Source organism: Zosterops lateralis (assembly GCF_965231275.1).
Source record: "Zosterops lateralis genome assembly, chromosome: 6".
Taxonomy (NCBI): domain Eukaryota; kingdom Metazoa; phylum Chordata; class Aves; order Passeriformes; family Zosteropidae; genus Zosterops; species Zosterops lateralis.
Genome location: NC_139761.1, coordinates 2,811,355 through 2,827,673, shown reverse-complemented (window position 1 = coordinate 2,827,673; position 16,319 = coordinate 2,811,355). Strand labels below are relative to the sequence as shown.

Genomic DNA, 16,319 nt, shown 5'->3' with positions numbered 1-16,319 from the left:
CACACACACAGGGGTACAAAATGTGCTTTAAGAGCATCTGTCACCCTCATGGGGACACCCCTGTGTCTTGGGGTCATTGGTCATCTCACCAGAGGGTTGTGTCAGGAGCCATGGGGACACAGGCTGTGTCTGAAGTGTCACACACAGAGCTGGGGACTGACTGGGGGTGTCACACACACACACACACACGAGGACACAAGCCATGTCTGAGGGTGTCACAGACAGATTTATACGCTGTGTCTGAGTGTGTCAGTTTTACACTGAGCATGTTACACTGTGTTTGAGCATGCCACACTCAGTGTCACACACTATGTCCCAGACTCAGTGTCACACACTCTCAGTGTCACCTGCTGTTCATATCACACACTCAGTGTCACACTCTGGGTCACACATTCAGTGTCACACACTATGTCCCATATTCTGTCACACTCAGTGTCACACTCAGTGTCACACACTATGTCCCACACTCCATGTCACCACTGTGCATATCACACACTCAGTGTCACACACTATGTCCCATATTCTGTCACACTCTGTGTCACACTCTCAGTGTCACCCGCTATCCATATCACACACTCAGTGTCACACTCTGTGTCACAGACTGTCCTATACTCTCAGTGCCACTCGCTGTCTGTGTCACACACGCAGTATCACACACTCAAGTGTCACACTCAGTGTCACACATTATGTCCAACACTCCATGTCACCCACTGTGCATATCACACACTCAGTGTCACAGTCTGTGTCCCATACTCTCAGTGCCACCCGCTGTGTCACACACATAGTGTCACACACGTAGTGTCACACATTCAGTGTCACACACTATGTCCCATATTCTCAACGTCACACTCAGTGTCACACTCTGTCCCAGACTCTCAGTGTCACTCTCAGTGTCACAGGCTGTACCATACTCTCAGTGCCACCCGTTGTCCATGTCACACACGCAGTGTCACACTCAGTGTCACACACTATGTCCCACACTCCATGTCACCACTGTGCATATCACACACTCAGTGTCACACACTATATCCCATATTCTCAGTGTCACATTCAGTGTCACTCTCAGTGTCACAGACTGTCCCACACTCCATGTCACCCACTGTCCGTGTCACACACTCAGTGTCACACACTATGTCCCATATTCTCAATGGCACACTCAGTGTCACACACTATGTCCCAGACTCAGTGTCACACACTCTCAGTGTCACCTGCTGTTCATATCACACACTCAGTGTCACACTCTGGGTCACACATTCAGTGTCACACACTATGTCCCATATTCTGTCACACTCAGTGTCACACTCAGTGTCACACTCAGTGTCACCTGCTGTCTGTGTCACACATGCAGTGTCACACTCAGTGTCACACACTATGTCTCAGACTCTCAGTGTCACACTCAGTGTCACAGACTGTCCCATACTCTCAGTGCCACCCGTTGTCCATGTCACACACACAGTGTCACACATTCAGTATCACACACTATGTCCCACACTCTCACTGTCACCCGCTGTCTGTGTCACACACTCAGTGTCACATTCTGGGTCACACACTATGTCCCACACTCCATGTCACCCACTGTGCATATCACACACTCAGTGTCACACTGTGTGTCCCAGACTCTCAGTGTCACACTCAATGTCACTCTCAGTATCACAGACTGTCCCACTCTCTCAATGCCACCCACTGTCTGTGTCACACACGTAGTGTCACACACTCAGTGTCACACATTCAGTGTCACACACTATGTCCCATATTCTCAACGTCACACTCAGTGTCACACTGTCCCAGACTCTCAGTGTCACACTCAGTGTCACACTCAGTGTCACAGGCTGTACCATACTCTCAGTGCCACCCACTGTCCATGCCACACACGCAGTGTCACACTCAGTGTCACACACTATGTCCCACACTCCATGTCACCACTGTGCATATCACACACTCAGTATCACACACTATATCCCATATTCTCAGTGTCACACTGAGTGTCACTCTCAGTGTCACAGACTGTCCCACACTCCATGTCACCCACTGTCCATGTCACACACTCAGTGTCACACACTATGTCCCATATTCTCAATGTCACACTCAGTGTCACACACTGTCCATATCACTCAGTGTCACACTCTGGGTCACACACTCAGTGTCACACACTATGTCCCATATTCTCAGTATCACACTCTGTGTCCCAGACTCTCAGTGTCACTCTCAGTGTCCCAGACTGTCCCACACTCCATGTCACCCACTGTCCATGTCACACACTCAGTGTCACACACTATGTCCCATATTCTCAGTGTCACACACTCAGTGTCCCACACTCCCAGCGTCCCTCTCCCTGTCCCTCCCTGTCCCCTCTCCCTGTCCCCGTTCCGTTCCGTGCCGTTCCCGCCCCTCTGCTCCTCCCCGCCCGCGTCGCGCCGCGCGTGACGAACCAGCGCCGCCCCCGCTCCCGCTCCCGCTCGGAGCTGCGGCAGCGCGGCCGGGCCGGGCCGGGGCGGCGGGGCAGAGCAGAGCAGAGCGGGGCAGAGCAGAGCACAGCGGGGCAGAGCACAGCGGGGCGGGCCGGGGCGGGGCGAGGCCGGGCGGCCCCGGCGGGCAGGCAGCGCTGCGGCATGGATTACCCCGAGCCCGCCTCGCCGCAGGGCGCTCGCCACCTGCCCGGCTACGAGCGGCCGAGCCGCGGCGAGGAGGAGGAAGCGGCTGAGGAGGAGGAGGAGGAGGAGGAGGAAGAGGAGGAAGAAGCGGCCGCTGCCCGCCCGCCCCGCCGGCCGCAGCCGCTCCGCGCCGCGCTCTCCACCTCCTCCTCTGAGGGCGACCCCGAGCCGCCGCCTCCGCCACCGCGGAGCCTCAGCGACGAGGCCGCCGCCGGCGATTTCGACTCGGCCGAATCCGGCGCTTCCCTGCGCTACTCGACGGGCACGGGCGGCGAGGGCAGCGAGGGCAGCGAGGGCTTGGGGCCGGGCAGCAGCGACAGCGGCGGCAGCGCCTTCTCGCTGGCGGCCAGCGCGCTGCCCGAGAGGCGGCGGCCGGGCGGCGGCCGGCCCCGCTATGAGGTGGTGCGGGAGCTGGGCGCCGAGGAGGTGCGCTGGTTCTACCGCGAGGACCGCAAGACGTGGAAGCCTTTCATCGGCTACGACTCGCTGCGGATCGAGCTGGCTTTCCGCGCCCTGGGCGGTGCTAATGGAGGAGCGGGGGAGCCGGCGGCCGTGGAGCCGGTGTGTGTGCGGAGCGGGCTCTATGAGGTGGATGTGGCCAGCGCAGAGAGCTACCCCGTCTATTGGAACCGTGAGTGATGCCAGGGGGAGGATGGGACGGTGTCCCCGGGGCCTGCCCAGGGTGACCCCGCCGTGGGGACACCGCCGGGACAGCGGGTGGCCTGTGCTGACCCCGCACACGCTGCTGCCCGTGTGTTCCTGGAAAAGGGATACGGGATAAATTATCCGTGGAGAGAGGAGCAGCGGTGTCCATCTCCTGCACGTACCTGAGCGAGGGAATTCCCCTTTGGCATCGCACCCTGCCAGGGAGAGTTGTAAGGAAAAAAAAAAAAAAAAAAGACTTGGACATCCCGGAGAGAGAGGCACTGGGTGCCCTCCCAGTCGCTGAGCACATCAGCCACTTACAGCTAAAGAGAACTGAGCATCTTTCCCCTTCTCAGCTCCCCCTGCACACAAACCTGACCTGGGGCAGGCACACCTGGTACCAAAGACTTGGGAAAGGGAGGTCTGGGCATCTGCTCGTTTCTTGGCAGGAAAGTGGGAGGGAAGGTGGCTGAGAACCTTCTTATGCTCTGTTTTCCCTAAGCAGAGGGTTGAGTGAGGGTGGATGTTTGCCTTCAGCACTCTCCCAGTTCCCTCCCTGCACACCTTTCCTTCAGAAGGAGCAGAGTATAGAAATATCAGTTGTTTTTCCACTCCCTCCTCCCCACAGACGTGTCTTTGATCCCTCATCTCCAGTGAGGAATGATGGAAGAGAGGGTTGTCCCTGGCTTCCCCTTTGTGACCCTTATTCTCCTCACTGGGGAAATGATGATCTTGTGCTTTATATTTTTCTCATCACCTGCCCACTGGGAAGGGGCACGAAAGATCTGCTTTCTCTTGGAGGAATTGCAACAGGCGTCTCATACATACACCATCCTTAGATAGAGGGAAATTTATTTCACCCCCTTCAGCTTCAAAATGAGGTGGGAATACACCCCCTCTGCCACCCTTCCCCTGCATTCCCGTGTCCTTTGCTGGGGGACAGGAGACCTTGTGGAGCAGAAGTGAAAGAGGGGTAAAGATCCCAACTCCCTGCACCTTTCCTCTGGTGGGAAGGGCTCCCAGGGACTTGCTTTCCTGAGGCTGAAAAGCTGTGCTACTGCTCACCTGCTGTTCCTGAGGACTTGCTTTCCACCTGCATTCCCTCAAGGACAAGGGAGATGTTGTGGAGCAGAGTGAGCTGCAGAGGAGCTGAGCATGAGCTTGGCAGGCAGGTTTCTCTCATCTTGAGACTCAGGGGGAACAGCAGAGCTGTTTCAGAGGTGAAAATCGGGTCTTTCTGTTGCTTTCCCTCTTTATTTATCAGCCTCTTTACAGGAGGGAGGTCATAAATGACAATACTGTGTGGTACAGTTCATCTGTGTGACAATTTGTCTTTCAACTCATCACCCCAGCAGACAGACAGTGAGCTCCAAGAGCAAGCAAAGGTCTCAATCCAGACAAGTTCTGAGCTAGAGGAACCTGGGCACAGCTTCTTGAGCAGAAACTGGAGCTGCTTCTCCCTCCCTGTCACCACATCCTGAAACCCCTTTGCTGTTGGCACCTTCCACATTGTCCCTGGGAAAGAGAAGATGCAGGACAACCCAGGGGAGGAGGAAACTGCTGCCATCCCTGTAACTGTGGCACAGAGAGAGAGGGGAAAGGGGCCAGCAGAGCTGCCAGGTGAGGCAGGATTGCTCCTGGTAATGGCAGCAAGGAGACTGTGCTCGTCAGCAGCTTAAAGGTTTAATTTCTTGACACTGTGCCTTGTCCATTGTGGAAGCTGATTCAGTCTCATTAAGCTGGAGGAGCAGATGTTGCAGATGACAGCACAGGCTGTGCAGAGATGACTTCTGGTGCTGGGAAGGAGAGATTCCCAGAGGTTTGCACCAGAGGCAGGGGAGAAATGAACTCCTGGGCCTGAGCAGACTAATGACAGGGATGATTTCTCAGAAAGCTGATTAAGGGCAGTGCTCAAGTCTTTTCTTATTAGCAGGTCCAGTCCTTTGCAAGGCTGAGATCAACTTCTGGTCTTTCAGAGGTCTTCTGGAGCCTTCTGGTTTATTAACTTCCTTAGTGCACATTTTCTGGCCTCTGTGAGTGCCACTCACTCTGTGAGTGCCTTTCTCCAGTTATTCCTGACTGCTGCATCCAGATCTGAGAAAACAGCAAGGTCACATCCCAGGGTTCAGTCTTATCTGTGCCTTTGAAACCTTTGGTGGAGCCATAATTCTCACATTATTCCTGTTTGGTGGCCTGTGTGTAATTCTGGGTGCAAAGGGTGGCTGCTGCCCTGACGTGGAAGTGTCAAACCAGCTCTGAGCAAGGCAGGAGAATCCTCCTCTCTGACCACACAGGAATGATGAGTACAACTGACTTAAAATGTGCTGAGGTGCCTGTTGAAGAGTACAGAACCTGCTGGCTGGTTTTGCTGACTCATGGTTCAGCTCAGAGCAAAGGTCAAAAGCTTTTCTCTTTGTTATTTTTGCCCTTTTTTTTTTTTCCTGTGTGTGTGCTGGACTCCAGGGCAGGCTGCTCTCACACAGCCACCACTCTGAGCACTTGGTTCCTCACTAACTCCCATCACAATCCCAGGGAAATGTTGGTTATTAACTTGGCATGCACAGAAATAATTATATTTTTTTTAATATCTGCATTTTAAGCTCCCTACAGGATTTGTAGGTAACATCAGGAATATCAGCCTGAGTTACAATTTGAGCAGATTAATTACTGAGAATTTTATCCTTACCTTGTGACCTCTGGGATTTATTTAATTAGTGCTGCAGAACCAGCAAGAAATGGTGCAGGAGGATGAAAATTATTATTAGATAAGCCAGTGATTTGGAGCAGGGCTGCTGCTTGTTTTCTGTGGAGATGACAAGTGTGATATTTTATACAAGGATGTTCTGTTTAAATCTTAAATTATCCAGCCCTTTTCAGCCCTCCCAGTTAAAAAGAGCTGCTTTACAACCATTTTGCTGTGGAGTTTTCAAAGTCTTGTGTGAGTCTGTTAAATCTGTGGCCTGTGAATTTTTGGGTGACTCTCTTCTGTTTTCTGGCCTTGTGGGTTTGTCCCATGTAACCATTGTCCTGTCAGGTGTGTGTTTTTTCCAGGTTTTTGGTTTTTTTTCATGGGTATGGTGTCAAGTTGCCTGTATTTATTTAAATTACTCCACTCCCAGACACAGGTTTGGTAAGGTTGGGTGGTTTTTTTTTTGTTTTGTTTTGTTTCTTTAAATGTGTATTATTTCTCTACCTAACAGCTATTAAAGTCTATTAAGTAAAAAGCTTATTTTTGTATTAAAAAAAAAAAATTCACTAGAACCATCCCTGAGTGAAGATGTACTGATGTAACAGATATTTTACTGATTTTAATCTGGAAAAGATCTGTGAATACAGAGTGGACCATTGGGTCTTAAAATTAAGATCTCTGTGCCCAGGCTGGAATTTGGGCTCCTTTAAAGGAACATTTTATCTGCCTTTTTGATCGAGATGAAAATTAAGGGTTTGGAGTCAAGAGTTTATCATTGTTTGTGACTTTCATTTGGTTTAGTTTGGTTTTATCAGTGCTTTAAGTCATTTTACAGCACCCTTAGAACATTGGTTTTGGTGTGCTGGACAATCTTTGAACTTGGTTGATTCAATTTTCTTTATTTAAAGGACCTTTTGATTGAAGGCTGAAATCCTGACTACTATTTTATGGTGCTTTTTTATCTCCACATTTTATCTGTGGAATTCTTTTGCAAATAAAACACTGACAGTTTACTTTGTAAAGGTGAAACGTTGCTTTCACTATTCAAAATCTTTCTGAGTTCTCCTTTTTTGCATCTGTTTTTACTGTCCCATCCTTTCAAAAACATCTCTGGCTTAATTTTTGGCCAGTTCCTTCCTGACCAAAAGCCTTGGAAATGTTCCAGGCCAGGCTGGACAGGGCTTGGAGCAACCTGGGATAGTGAAAGGTGCCCATGAAATTAAATTAAATGAGCTTTAAAAGTTCTTTCCAACCCAAACCACTCTGGGATTCTGTGACTTAACACACCTAGATGAAATAACATTCAGTTTTGCAGTGTTCCGTGTATTAAATCACATTTGTTTGTGTGTATGTTCGGGGTTTTTTTTTTGGTGTCTCTCAGCAGAGAGAGATTGGGGATGTTTTTGGGATGTTTTCACCTGGCCAGGGTTGAGGTGGCAGCACTTGGGATGTGTCTCTGAGGGCAAGTTTCTTCTATGTCTTATTTAAGCATATTTAATCCAAATTAATCTGTTGTCTTTCTCTTTTAAATGGGACCAAAATAATTCTCCAGTGGATGTTTCAGCTGCAGCAGAGTAGCCAAGGATGGACATGGCTCAGAGAGTTGTGCTTGTCCTTTGATGTGGCCCAGCACTTTTCCTGCTGGATTTGGTCCACAAGGACAAAGGCAGGAATATTTGGATTACAAATTGTGGGCTGTTTTCTGCTGGAATCCTGGCAGCAGGAAATGTCTGTGGGATGAGGAGGATGAGGAGTTCTGCTCTGACTTGATTTAGGCTTCAACATGGGGTGGGCAGTGTTGAGATCAAAGGAACAGGATGGGATTTAATTTGGATTAAGGGCCAGTGATAGGTGAATTTTTGGGGAAAAAAACAGCACTGGGGAAATAGGAATAGGATGAGATTTAATTTGGATTAAGGACCAGTGATAGGTGAATTTTTGGGAAAAAACAGAGACCTTGTCCAGAGCTCTTGGAGGAGCACGAGGATGTGTAAGAGCTGACTCTGTGCCACAGTGAGCAGAAAGCCTAGATGGAAAAAAACCCAAAAAAATCTGCAAAAGAGCAAGAAATTAAAATAAGAAGCAGGAGCAGTTGTCTCAGAGGTATCTGTGAGGGTGAAGGAGTGGTTTGAGTGTTGGCAGAGAAAAGGTCACTGGTGTGATGGGATCTCTTTTGGGTGGGCTGTGAGTGGCTGGTGTGGAGCTGGAGAGGAGAAACTCCACAGATAATAAATGTTGTAAATAGCAGGATTAATGAGCACTGAAGTGAATGGAACAGAGCTGCAAGGGGGATCCCAGGCAGTGAAATTTACAGTGAAAGAAACTCAGAAATTTTCCCAGAGAAGCTGTGGCTGCCCCTGGAAGTGTCCAAGGCCAGGTTGGACAGGACTTGGAGCAACCTGGGACAGTGGAATGTGTCCCTGCCCATGGCTTGGGTGGAATTGGGTGGTCTTCAAAGTCCCTCCCAAACTAAAACATTCAGGGTTTCTGTGAAAATCATATTGATTTTCTGGTAGCCCTACAGGGTGAGAAGAAATGGAAGGAAAATTCAAACATGAGGATGAAGAGGACGGGAATTCTGGAGTAGATGAAAGAAGGAAGTGAGTTCAAGAGGACAGCATAGAAAAATAACCCTGTGGTAGGAAAGGGAGGAGTCAAAGCCATCCAGGGGCATAAATAACCTTTGCTGTCATCCTGTTCATTAGTGGCAGGTCTGAGGTGTGCACTGAGGCAACCTTGCTTTTCTTTATTTTGGAAGATATTCCAGGAACCTGCTGTTCCAGCTGCTGGAGGAGCTGGGGAGCACAGCAGGGTTTTCAGGAGAGGGATGGGATTGTGCAAGAGCCCCGTGCCTGGGGATGGGCTGGGAGCTCACACTCACTTCTGGGAGGTGCTCACATGGTGCTCATGTGGCACAGGACTTGTTCTTTTGTGGTTTTATAAAAAAATGCAGATCTCCCTGTGGAGGGGGGGAAAGAGCTGATAAGGGACAAACTCTGGTTCCAGCAGCAAATGCCAGCGGTGGAAGTGCTTCAGAGCACTGGGATTGGAGTTTAGTGAACTGTCTTAATGGGTAAAAATTCAATAAAAATACAATTCTAAGTTTAAAGCTGCAGCCCGTTTCATGTTTCAAGAGTCCAAGGGGTTGTTTGTTGTTTTGTTTGTTTTGGGGTTTTTTTTTGATGAGTGCTTCCTGCTTGGAAAGTGAGTTTTAAGGTTTTGGCTTGGATCATCAGGTCTGTGAAAAGAGCAGTTGGGGATGTGGTAATTAAACTGTTCCCTTAAGTCAGGAAAATCCTTCCTGAAAAGCTTAGGAGCTGGAGCCAGGCTGGGAGAGCTAGGAATGTTCACCTGGAGAGGAGAAGGATCCAGGGAGAGCTCAGAGATGTTTCCAGGGCTTAAAGGGGCTCCAGGAGAGCTGGAGAGGGACTGGGGACAAGGGATGGAGGGACAGGACACAGGGAATGGCTTCCCACTGCCAGAGGGCAGGGATGGATGGGAGATTGGGAAGGAATTCCTGGCTGTGAGGATGGGGAGGCCCTGGCACAGGGTGCCCAGATTTGCTGTGGCTGCCCCTGGATCTCTGGAAGTGTCCAAGGCCAGGCTGGACAGGGCTTGGAGCAACCTGGGACAGTAAAAGGTGTCCCTGCCCATGGCAGAGGGTGGAACTGGATGTTCTCGAATTTCCCTCCCAACCCAAACCATTCTGGGATTGTGTGTTTTGGGATGATTTACAGCACTGATGACTTGGAGCACATTAATCACTTTTTGTGGGGTTCCTTCTGTGTTTGACTGGAAGCAACCCCAAAGTGCAGCTTTTCATTCCTGATTGTTCAATTCATACAGTAAATGGATTAAAAACAGTTCAGGGAAAACCAGTTTTAGGCTGTTGCTGGAATACTTGAGGCAGTATTGGTAAATGGGAAGCAATTTCATGTTTGCAGCAGAGCAAAACATCTATTCCTGCCTCTGGGATCCAGCATTGGAGAAAACACTGAGGCTCACAGGTTCAGCTGCTCTGGAAAGAAAATCCCACCTGTGCCAGAATATGCTGAGCTCTCCATGAAGCTGAAATGTAACTTACACCTGGAATTTACAAATTGCTTCAATGAAGCAACTGAGAATTACTGGATGAAACCAACAAAAGGATGATTTTTACTGCTCAGTGAATGAAATCTCTTTTCAGCTCAATCACAGGCTCCAAGTTTGTGTCTGTCTGGAGTTTTCTGAGGCTTCATCCTTGTGTTCCTCTGCAGGATTTGTTCCTTTTGGAAGAGCAGGACAGGTCCCGTGTGTTTGTGGTTGAACAAAGGGAGTTCACCAGGCTGGGCTCAAACAAGTGGTTCCATTTATTTAAAAGTCAGTCACCTGCTGTGTTCTGAAATAACGTGAGGGAGAGCTAGAAAGGTGTGCAATGTTAAGCTTTTTTTTTTTAAAAAAGAACAAAGTTCTAGTGTTTTATGTTAGGTAGCAAACATGAAATAATGCAATTTTAGTTTGGGGCTATTTTATTGCAACATCACCACTCTCACAGACAAGAATTTCTTCCACATATCTAAAATAAATTCCAGTTCTTTCAGTTTGAATTCATATCTCCTTGTCCTATCACTAAAGTTCCTGATGAAATAGACTCAGAACATGATATAATAGGAATGGACAACAAATTTTTAAAAATTTTAAGAAATTCTCTAACATCTAATATATTCCTTGATGTCATTCTGGAATATATTTTTAGATATTTATTTATTCACATTTATATAGACAGGCACTAGAGAAGTGTGGCTGCCCCATCCCTGGAAGTGTTTCAGACCAGGCCCTTGGTAAATGTTTGAGCACCTCATTATTTAACTAACTTTTAATTTTTGTAGCCTCAAAGTTGCCTTCAGTTTGTGCAGATGTTTTTCTCACATGCTGCAAATCCTTTGCCACTGTGGTGAGAAGGAAATCAAATTTAAGGAAGTGTTACAACACTGAAAAGCAGCAATCTGAAATTACTACACTGAAAAACATCTTGACCTGACAATATTTTATAGATAACCTTATGTTTCTTGCCTGACTTCATGGGTTTGGCCTTGGAGAGCTGGGAGTTGTCAATTTGAACAAAACACCAGCTTTAATTGAAGTTTCTGAGCCTCTGAATATTCTATGAACCATTTAGATCTCATTTGTGGCTAAAACATCATAAGAGTCTTGGGAGTGATGGCTGCAGAGTGCCAGCAGTGCCTGGGCTTGGCCAGCAGTGAGTTCTTATCTCTGTGTTATCTCAGTTTTGTCCTCAATCAAGGCAAGAGGAAAAGGGGGTCGTTTTGAGCTGTGCAAAATTGGAATTTAAGGCCATGCCTTGTCCAGCAGTGTGGTGGCAGGAAATGGATGATGGAATTGATGTGTTAGAAGGGAAATGAAGGTAAATTCTGCTCAGTTGTGGCTTTGTTGTGATAGATTAGCCAGGTTTTTGTTCCAGTTTATATTAGATGTGATCACACAGTTTTAAAGATCTTCATGAAGAAGGAGTAACTGGGTTAGACACATACACTACACATCCATCCAGTAGTTTATATGTTGCATGTAGTTTTTATTTTAACATAATTCTCTTTGTTCAGAGGATTTTGGTGATTGTCACAATGCAAATCACTCGTGTTGTTATCACATCACTAATTACAGCACTCGTATTCTTTTATTCTTTGGATTTTCAGGGGGCAAAAAAAAGAGCCATTTGTGCAACAATAAATAAATCCTTTGTGGCAGAGTAAATCTCTTAAACTGATTTTTCCCTAAAAGTGGTAAAATACGTGTGACTAATTAAAATTAAGTGGTTTTCATCTACTTTTAATCTCCACCATTCAGATTTATTTAGAAATTCTTTTATAAATAAACCATGGTAAGTGTATAACCAGTCAAATATGTTGATATCTTTGAGTCTGAAGCACTGCCAGCTGCAGATTATATGGTGTAAGACTTAAGGCAGTAAAGAAATCAAGGCAAATCCTTTCCTAGGGATTGAGATTGCAGGGATAAGGATAAATAACACTTCATTTATAAATTTGGAATTCTGTGTGGACAAAAAAATAAATTAAATTACAACATGATGTAATTCCTGTGTCTTTAACTCTTCCATAAAACAAAAGTAGCTGAAAGAGTTCAGTTTAAGCTTTCTGAAATACTTGAGTGTGCAGGACATAAATTAATTTATTGAAGGTGGATAAATGAGTGCTGAAAAATTGGTGAAATTGGGTGCTGAAATGGCAATTTGGGTTCATCACTTTTCAAAGCTCTTTACTGCCATAAGTTTGTATCAAGTCTTGTAGGTTAAACATGGGAGTTTTTCAGTGACAGCCTCTGTGAAGGAATAAACAGAGGAGCTGTGGAAAGGAACCTCTTCCCCACAGTCACAGATTTTACTGAGAAATCTTTTGTGTGAAATTATTTCCCCATCCAGCGTATTCCAGGGAATTCCCACTGATGCACTTCCCTGTCTTCATTAACTGGAGTGTCGCTTGTTTTTGGAGCTGGTGGCCTTTAGAATTTGATTGTCATAGAACTGGAGGTTGTCAGAGAGTCACGGGATGGTTTGGGTTGGAGGGACCTTAAATTCCATCCAGTTCCACCCCATTCCATGGGCAGGGACACCTTCCCCTATCCCAGGTTGCTCCAAGCCCTGTCCAACCTGCCCTTGGACATTTCCAGGGATCCAGGGACAGCCACAGCTTCTCTGGGCACCCTGTGCCAGAGTTTCACCACTCTCACAGGAAAGGATTTCTTCTTAATATCCCATCTAAACCACTCTCAGCAGCTGTTTCTGAGATGAAAATACAATAAATCCATCAGAGGCTGCAGAGCAGAGCATTAGAAAAAGGTTTACAAACCAGGAAAGGTTAAAATATTTCAAAATTTGGAGCTCTCTGAAGGCTCTGGGCTTGTGTTGGGTTGAGTTCAGGCTGCTTCACTTTGCAGGGCCATCAGTTCTCCTGCAGAATCCAGCAAAATTCATGGCTTTGTGTAGAGAAGAACAGAAATCCCATCTCATTCCTCCCCCTGCCATGGGCAGGGACACCTTCCACTATCCCAGGTTGCTCCAAGCCCCATCCAGCCTGGCCTGGGACACTGCCAGGGATCCAGGGGCAGCCACAGCTTCTCTGTGCCAGAGCCTCCCCACCCTCACAGATGAGAATTTCTCCATAATATTCCCTCCTAATCTCCTCTCTTTTAGTTTAAAACCCATCCCTGTGTCGTGTCCCTCCATCCCTTGTCCCCAGTCCCTCTCCAGCTCTCCTGGGGCCCCTTTAGGTCCTGGAAGGGGCTTTGAGGTTTCCCTGGATCTTCTCCAGGTGAGCACCCCCAGCTCAGCTCCACAGGAAATGTTTTTTGTGTGTGCTGTGATCACAGATTTGATTATCTCGATGCTGCAGGGCCAGATTCAGTTTTCTGAGAGCCAAACCACGCTGCTGATGGCAGGAAATGTCATTTTCTGCCTTCCTCTTCCTTTCCTGGTGGTTTTCTCTTGAGGTTTCCCTGTAGCTCAATGTTCAAACCTGTCCCCTCAGCCTCGTGATGGGAAATAAAAGCAGTTTGTGGTCCAGACTGGTTTGGCTGCTCTGAGAGTCTGCAACTGTTTAAAGGAGGGAATGGGAGGGGGGGGAAAAGGCAATTTTTTTTTGGTTTCCCCAAAATCTCACAGAGCTGGAAAACAGGATTGCCTCACTCAGGTTTTTGAAACCTCCATAATTATCTTTGGATCTGAAAATAGTTTATATTTATATTTATATACACCCTTTTCAGAGCCAGATATATTAATTTATTCCCAAACTCAACTGTTCTGCAGAGATTTTTATCTTAATTTTTTTCTTATTTCCAACAGTTTTTCCTGGCTGAGCCTTTCTGGGAAGGGCTCAAGTCACATTTGAGAGCTGCTGTTGAGTGCTCTGAGCTGCTCTTGTAAGGAACCACTCTGGGAAAGTTTTCTCTCAGGCAAAAAGAGCTTGAAAATGTTTATTTTAATGCTTGATGGTGAGAATTTTAGCAATCTGTAGGTGGAAATTCCCATGTGAAAAACTCGAAGCCTTTTCAAAACTGCAAAAGAGGTGTCTTGTGTTCATTTATTTGGAGTACAGAGGAGTATTTATATGATTATTATTGAAAAAAAAAAAAACATATCTCTGCCTGTGGGTTCAGTGAATGGGGAGCCTCATCAGGCTGCTTGGGCAAGAATTAAGGAATTGCTCCCAGATTTTCCCAGTGAGAATTAACGTTTGTCATTGCTGCAGCCACAATGGGAGCCTTTATCTCCCCTCACATTTCATTTTTTCCTCCTTTGTTTGGGAGGGCAGGATCCGTGTGCCTTGGATGGGCTGGAAAATGTGGATTTCTGGCAGGTGGAAAATGTCTGGGAGTACAGCAGGGGTTGGGGGAAGAGGCTGCTGTGTGTGGTGAGCTCTCAGTTAATGGAAACTGAATCCTCATCTTCCACCCTCCATTGATGGCATGTAGACTCCAAAATTAATCTAAATTTTCATGAAATAATTGAATTTTCTGCCTAAAAATCTTGCAGGCACTGTTGACTTCTGCATTTCACAGCCAGGTCAGAACTTCAGTTTTTCTGATATTTTTGGAGATTAATTCCCTCTACACAACCAAACCCTTGGGACACCCCAACCTCTTTATTCCAGCTGGTGCATCATGAGCATCCACAGCACCTCAGGAATTGAGCACAGAACCATTGACTCCTACCTGGAACAGTTATTTTAGGAGGTCAAACAGCAGCTGAGTGGCAGAACTGGGTCTTGCACTAATTCTGTGTTTTGGTCAAACCACAGGACCTGAGCTCTGTGTGTTCCACAGGGAAGGTTGAAGGTGTAGAGGGATGGAAGAACTTCAAGGAGGGGCTGGGGAGGGGAGAACCAGCACCTCCAGTGCCTGGGAAAGAAACTGGGATCTGTGGGAAGTTGGGATGAGGGAGCTGGTGATGCTCTGAGCTGTTCTTTTGGGAAGTCTTTTTGAGAATTCTCTGTGCCAGGTGTCGTGCAGAATTCCCACTCAGGAGAGCTCAGTGGGAATCTGATTATTCATGGCTTTATCCCCTGCCATGAGTTTTCCTGCTGTTCCCCTTTCCTTGTATCAGTGTCGAGGTGCCATCACCCACCTGTGTGTGTCCCCCTCCTGCCACAAAGGCAGGAGCAGAATGTCCCTGCTGGGGCTGTGGGAACAGTGTTTTCCTCTAAATCTGTCACAGCAAAAGTTTCAAATCTGGCTTGGGAGCCTTTGGAGTGCCCCATGGGGAGATTATTTCAAGGTGATTTTCCTTTTATTTGTGCATTCAGTGGTCTGAGGGATGAAAAATTCACAGTAGTTTAGAGGTTCTGAGTAAATTGTGGAGGTGTTTGCAATTCTCTGTCACATTCTCACTCCAGCAGCTGCTGTGGGAATGACTTTTGGGCACAGCAAGCACTTGTGGTGTGTGTATTGGGAAGGGCAGCACAGAACCAGGAGTTTTTGTGAGCTGAGCCACTGCTGGTGCTCACACAGCATTGGGACCAGGCTAAAAACCACTGTCTGTGCCTGGGTCACCTCACCCAGCTCTGGTGACAGATCAAAGAGCTCCCATCTGTGCTGAGTAACTCTGAAATCTATTGTTTCATGTTTAATTTTCACCTGAATTTCATTTACTGCACGTTTGCATCTATTGTTTCTTGTCCAGTTTGTCCCTACCAGCTTTTTTTCCCATCTCCAGGTCAGAACAGATCTTGGAGAAGTGAAGCCTTTATTTTTTTTCCCCTCAACTTTTTTTTTTTTTGGTGTGTGTGTGTTTGAGTTCTTATTTGTTTTGTAGAGATAAACCTTTGTGGTCAGTATAACACACACAGATGATATTTGCTTTTGGCTGAGTCAGTCTATACATAAACACACACACATATATATATATTTATATATGTAGACTCCCAGTGTGCCCTGGAGTCACTGGTCCCACTGCTCTGTGCTCTCAGCAGACCCAAATCTGTGTCAATCCCATAAAAACTTGGATTTGGGAACTTTAAGACTTATGGGGCACAGGCACACATTGTTTCTCTCCTTGATTTTCCAGATGTAGGAGGAGAAATTCAAAGCTCAGTTACAACAGATGTCACTGTTCCAGCTTGTTTGCAGTGATGGGTATAAAAGAGGAATTTTTGCTCCCTGTAGTTAGTGTGGCAACAATTAAACACAGTTTGGTGGCAGAATAAGCAACAAGTTGTATATATTTTTTAGAGAGATTTCTCTTTTGCCACGTGTATAGCAAATGCTGAGCCTCCACTTCTCTCATTTGGAGAACCGAAATGAGAACAGCAGTAACCAAAACCAGT

General features: G+C 47.0%; 1 protein-coding gene across 1 annotated transcript in view; it reads left to right on the top strand.

Moving 5' to 3' along the window:
• The first annotated feature begins 2,606 nt into the window (after positions 1-2,606).
• The window catches only part of DDHD1 (DDHD domain containing 1), a 61,342-nt gene continuing 47,629 nt past the window's right edge, over positions 2,607-16,319 (top strand). Inside the window, exon 1 of the mRNA XM_083863724.1 lies at positions 2,607-3,282. Within this exon, the coding sequence (XP_083719850.1) occupies positions 2,610-3,282 (673 nt within the window). The 5' untranslated portion in view covers positions 2,607-2,609. The remainder of the gene's footprint in view (positions 3,283-16,319) is intronic.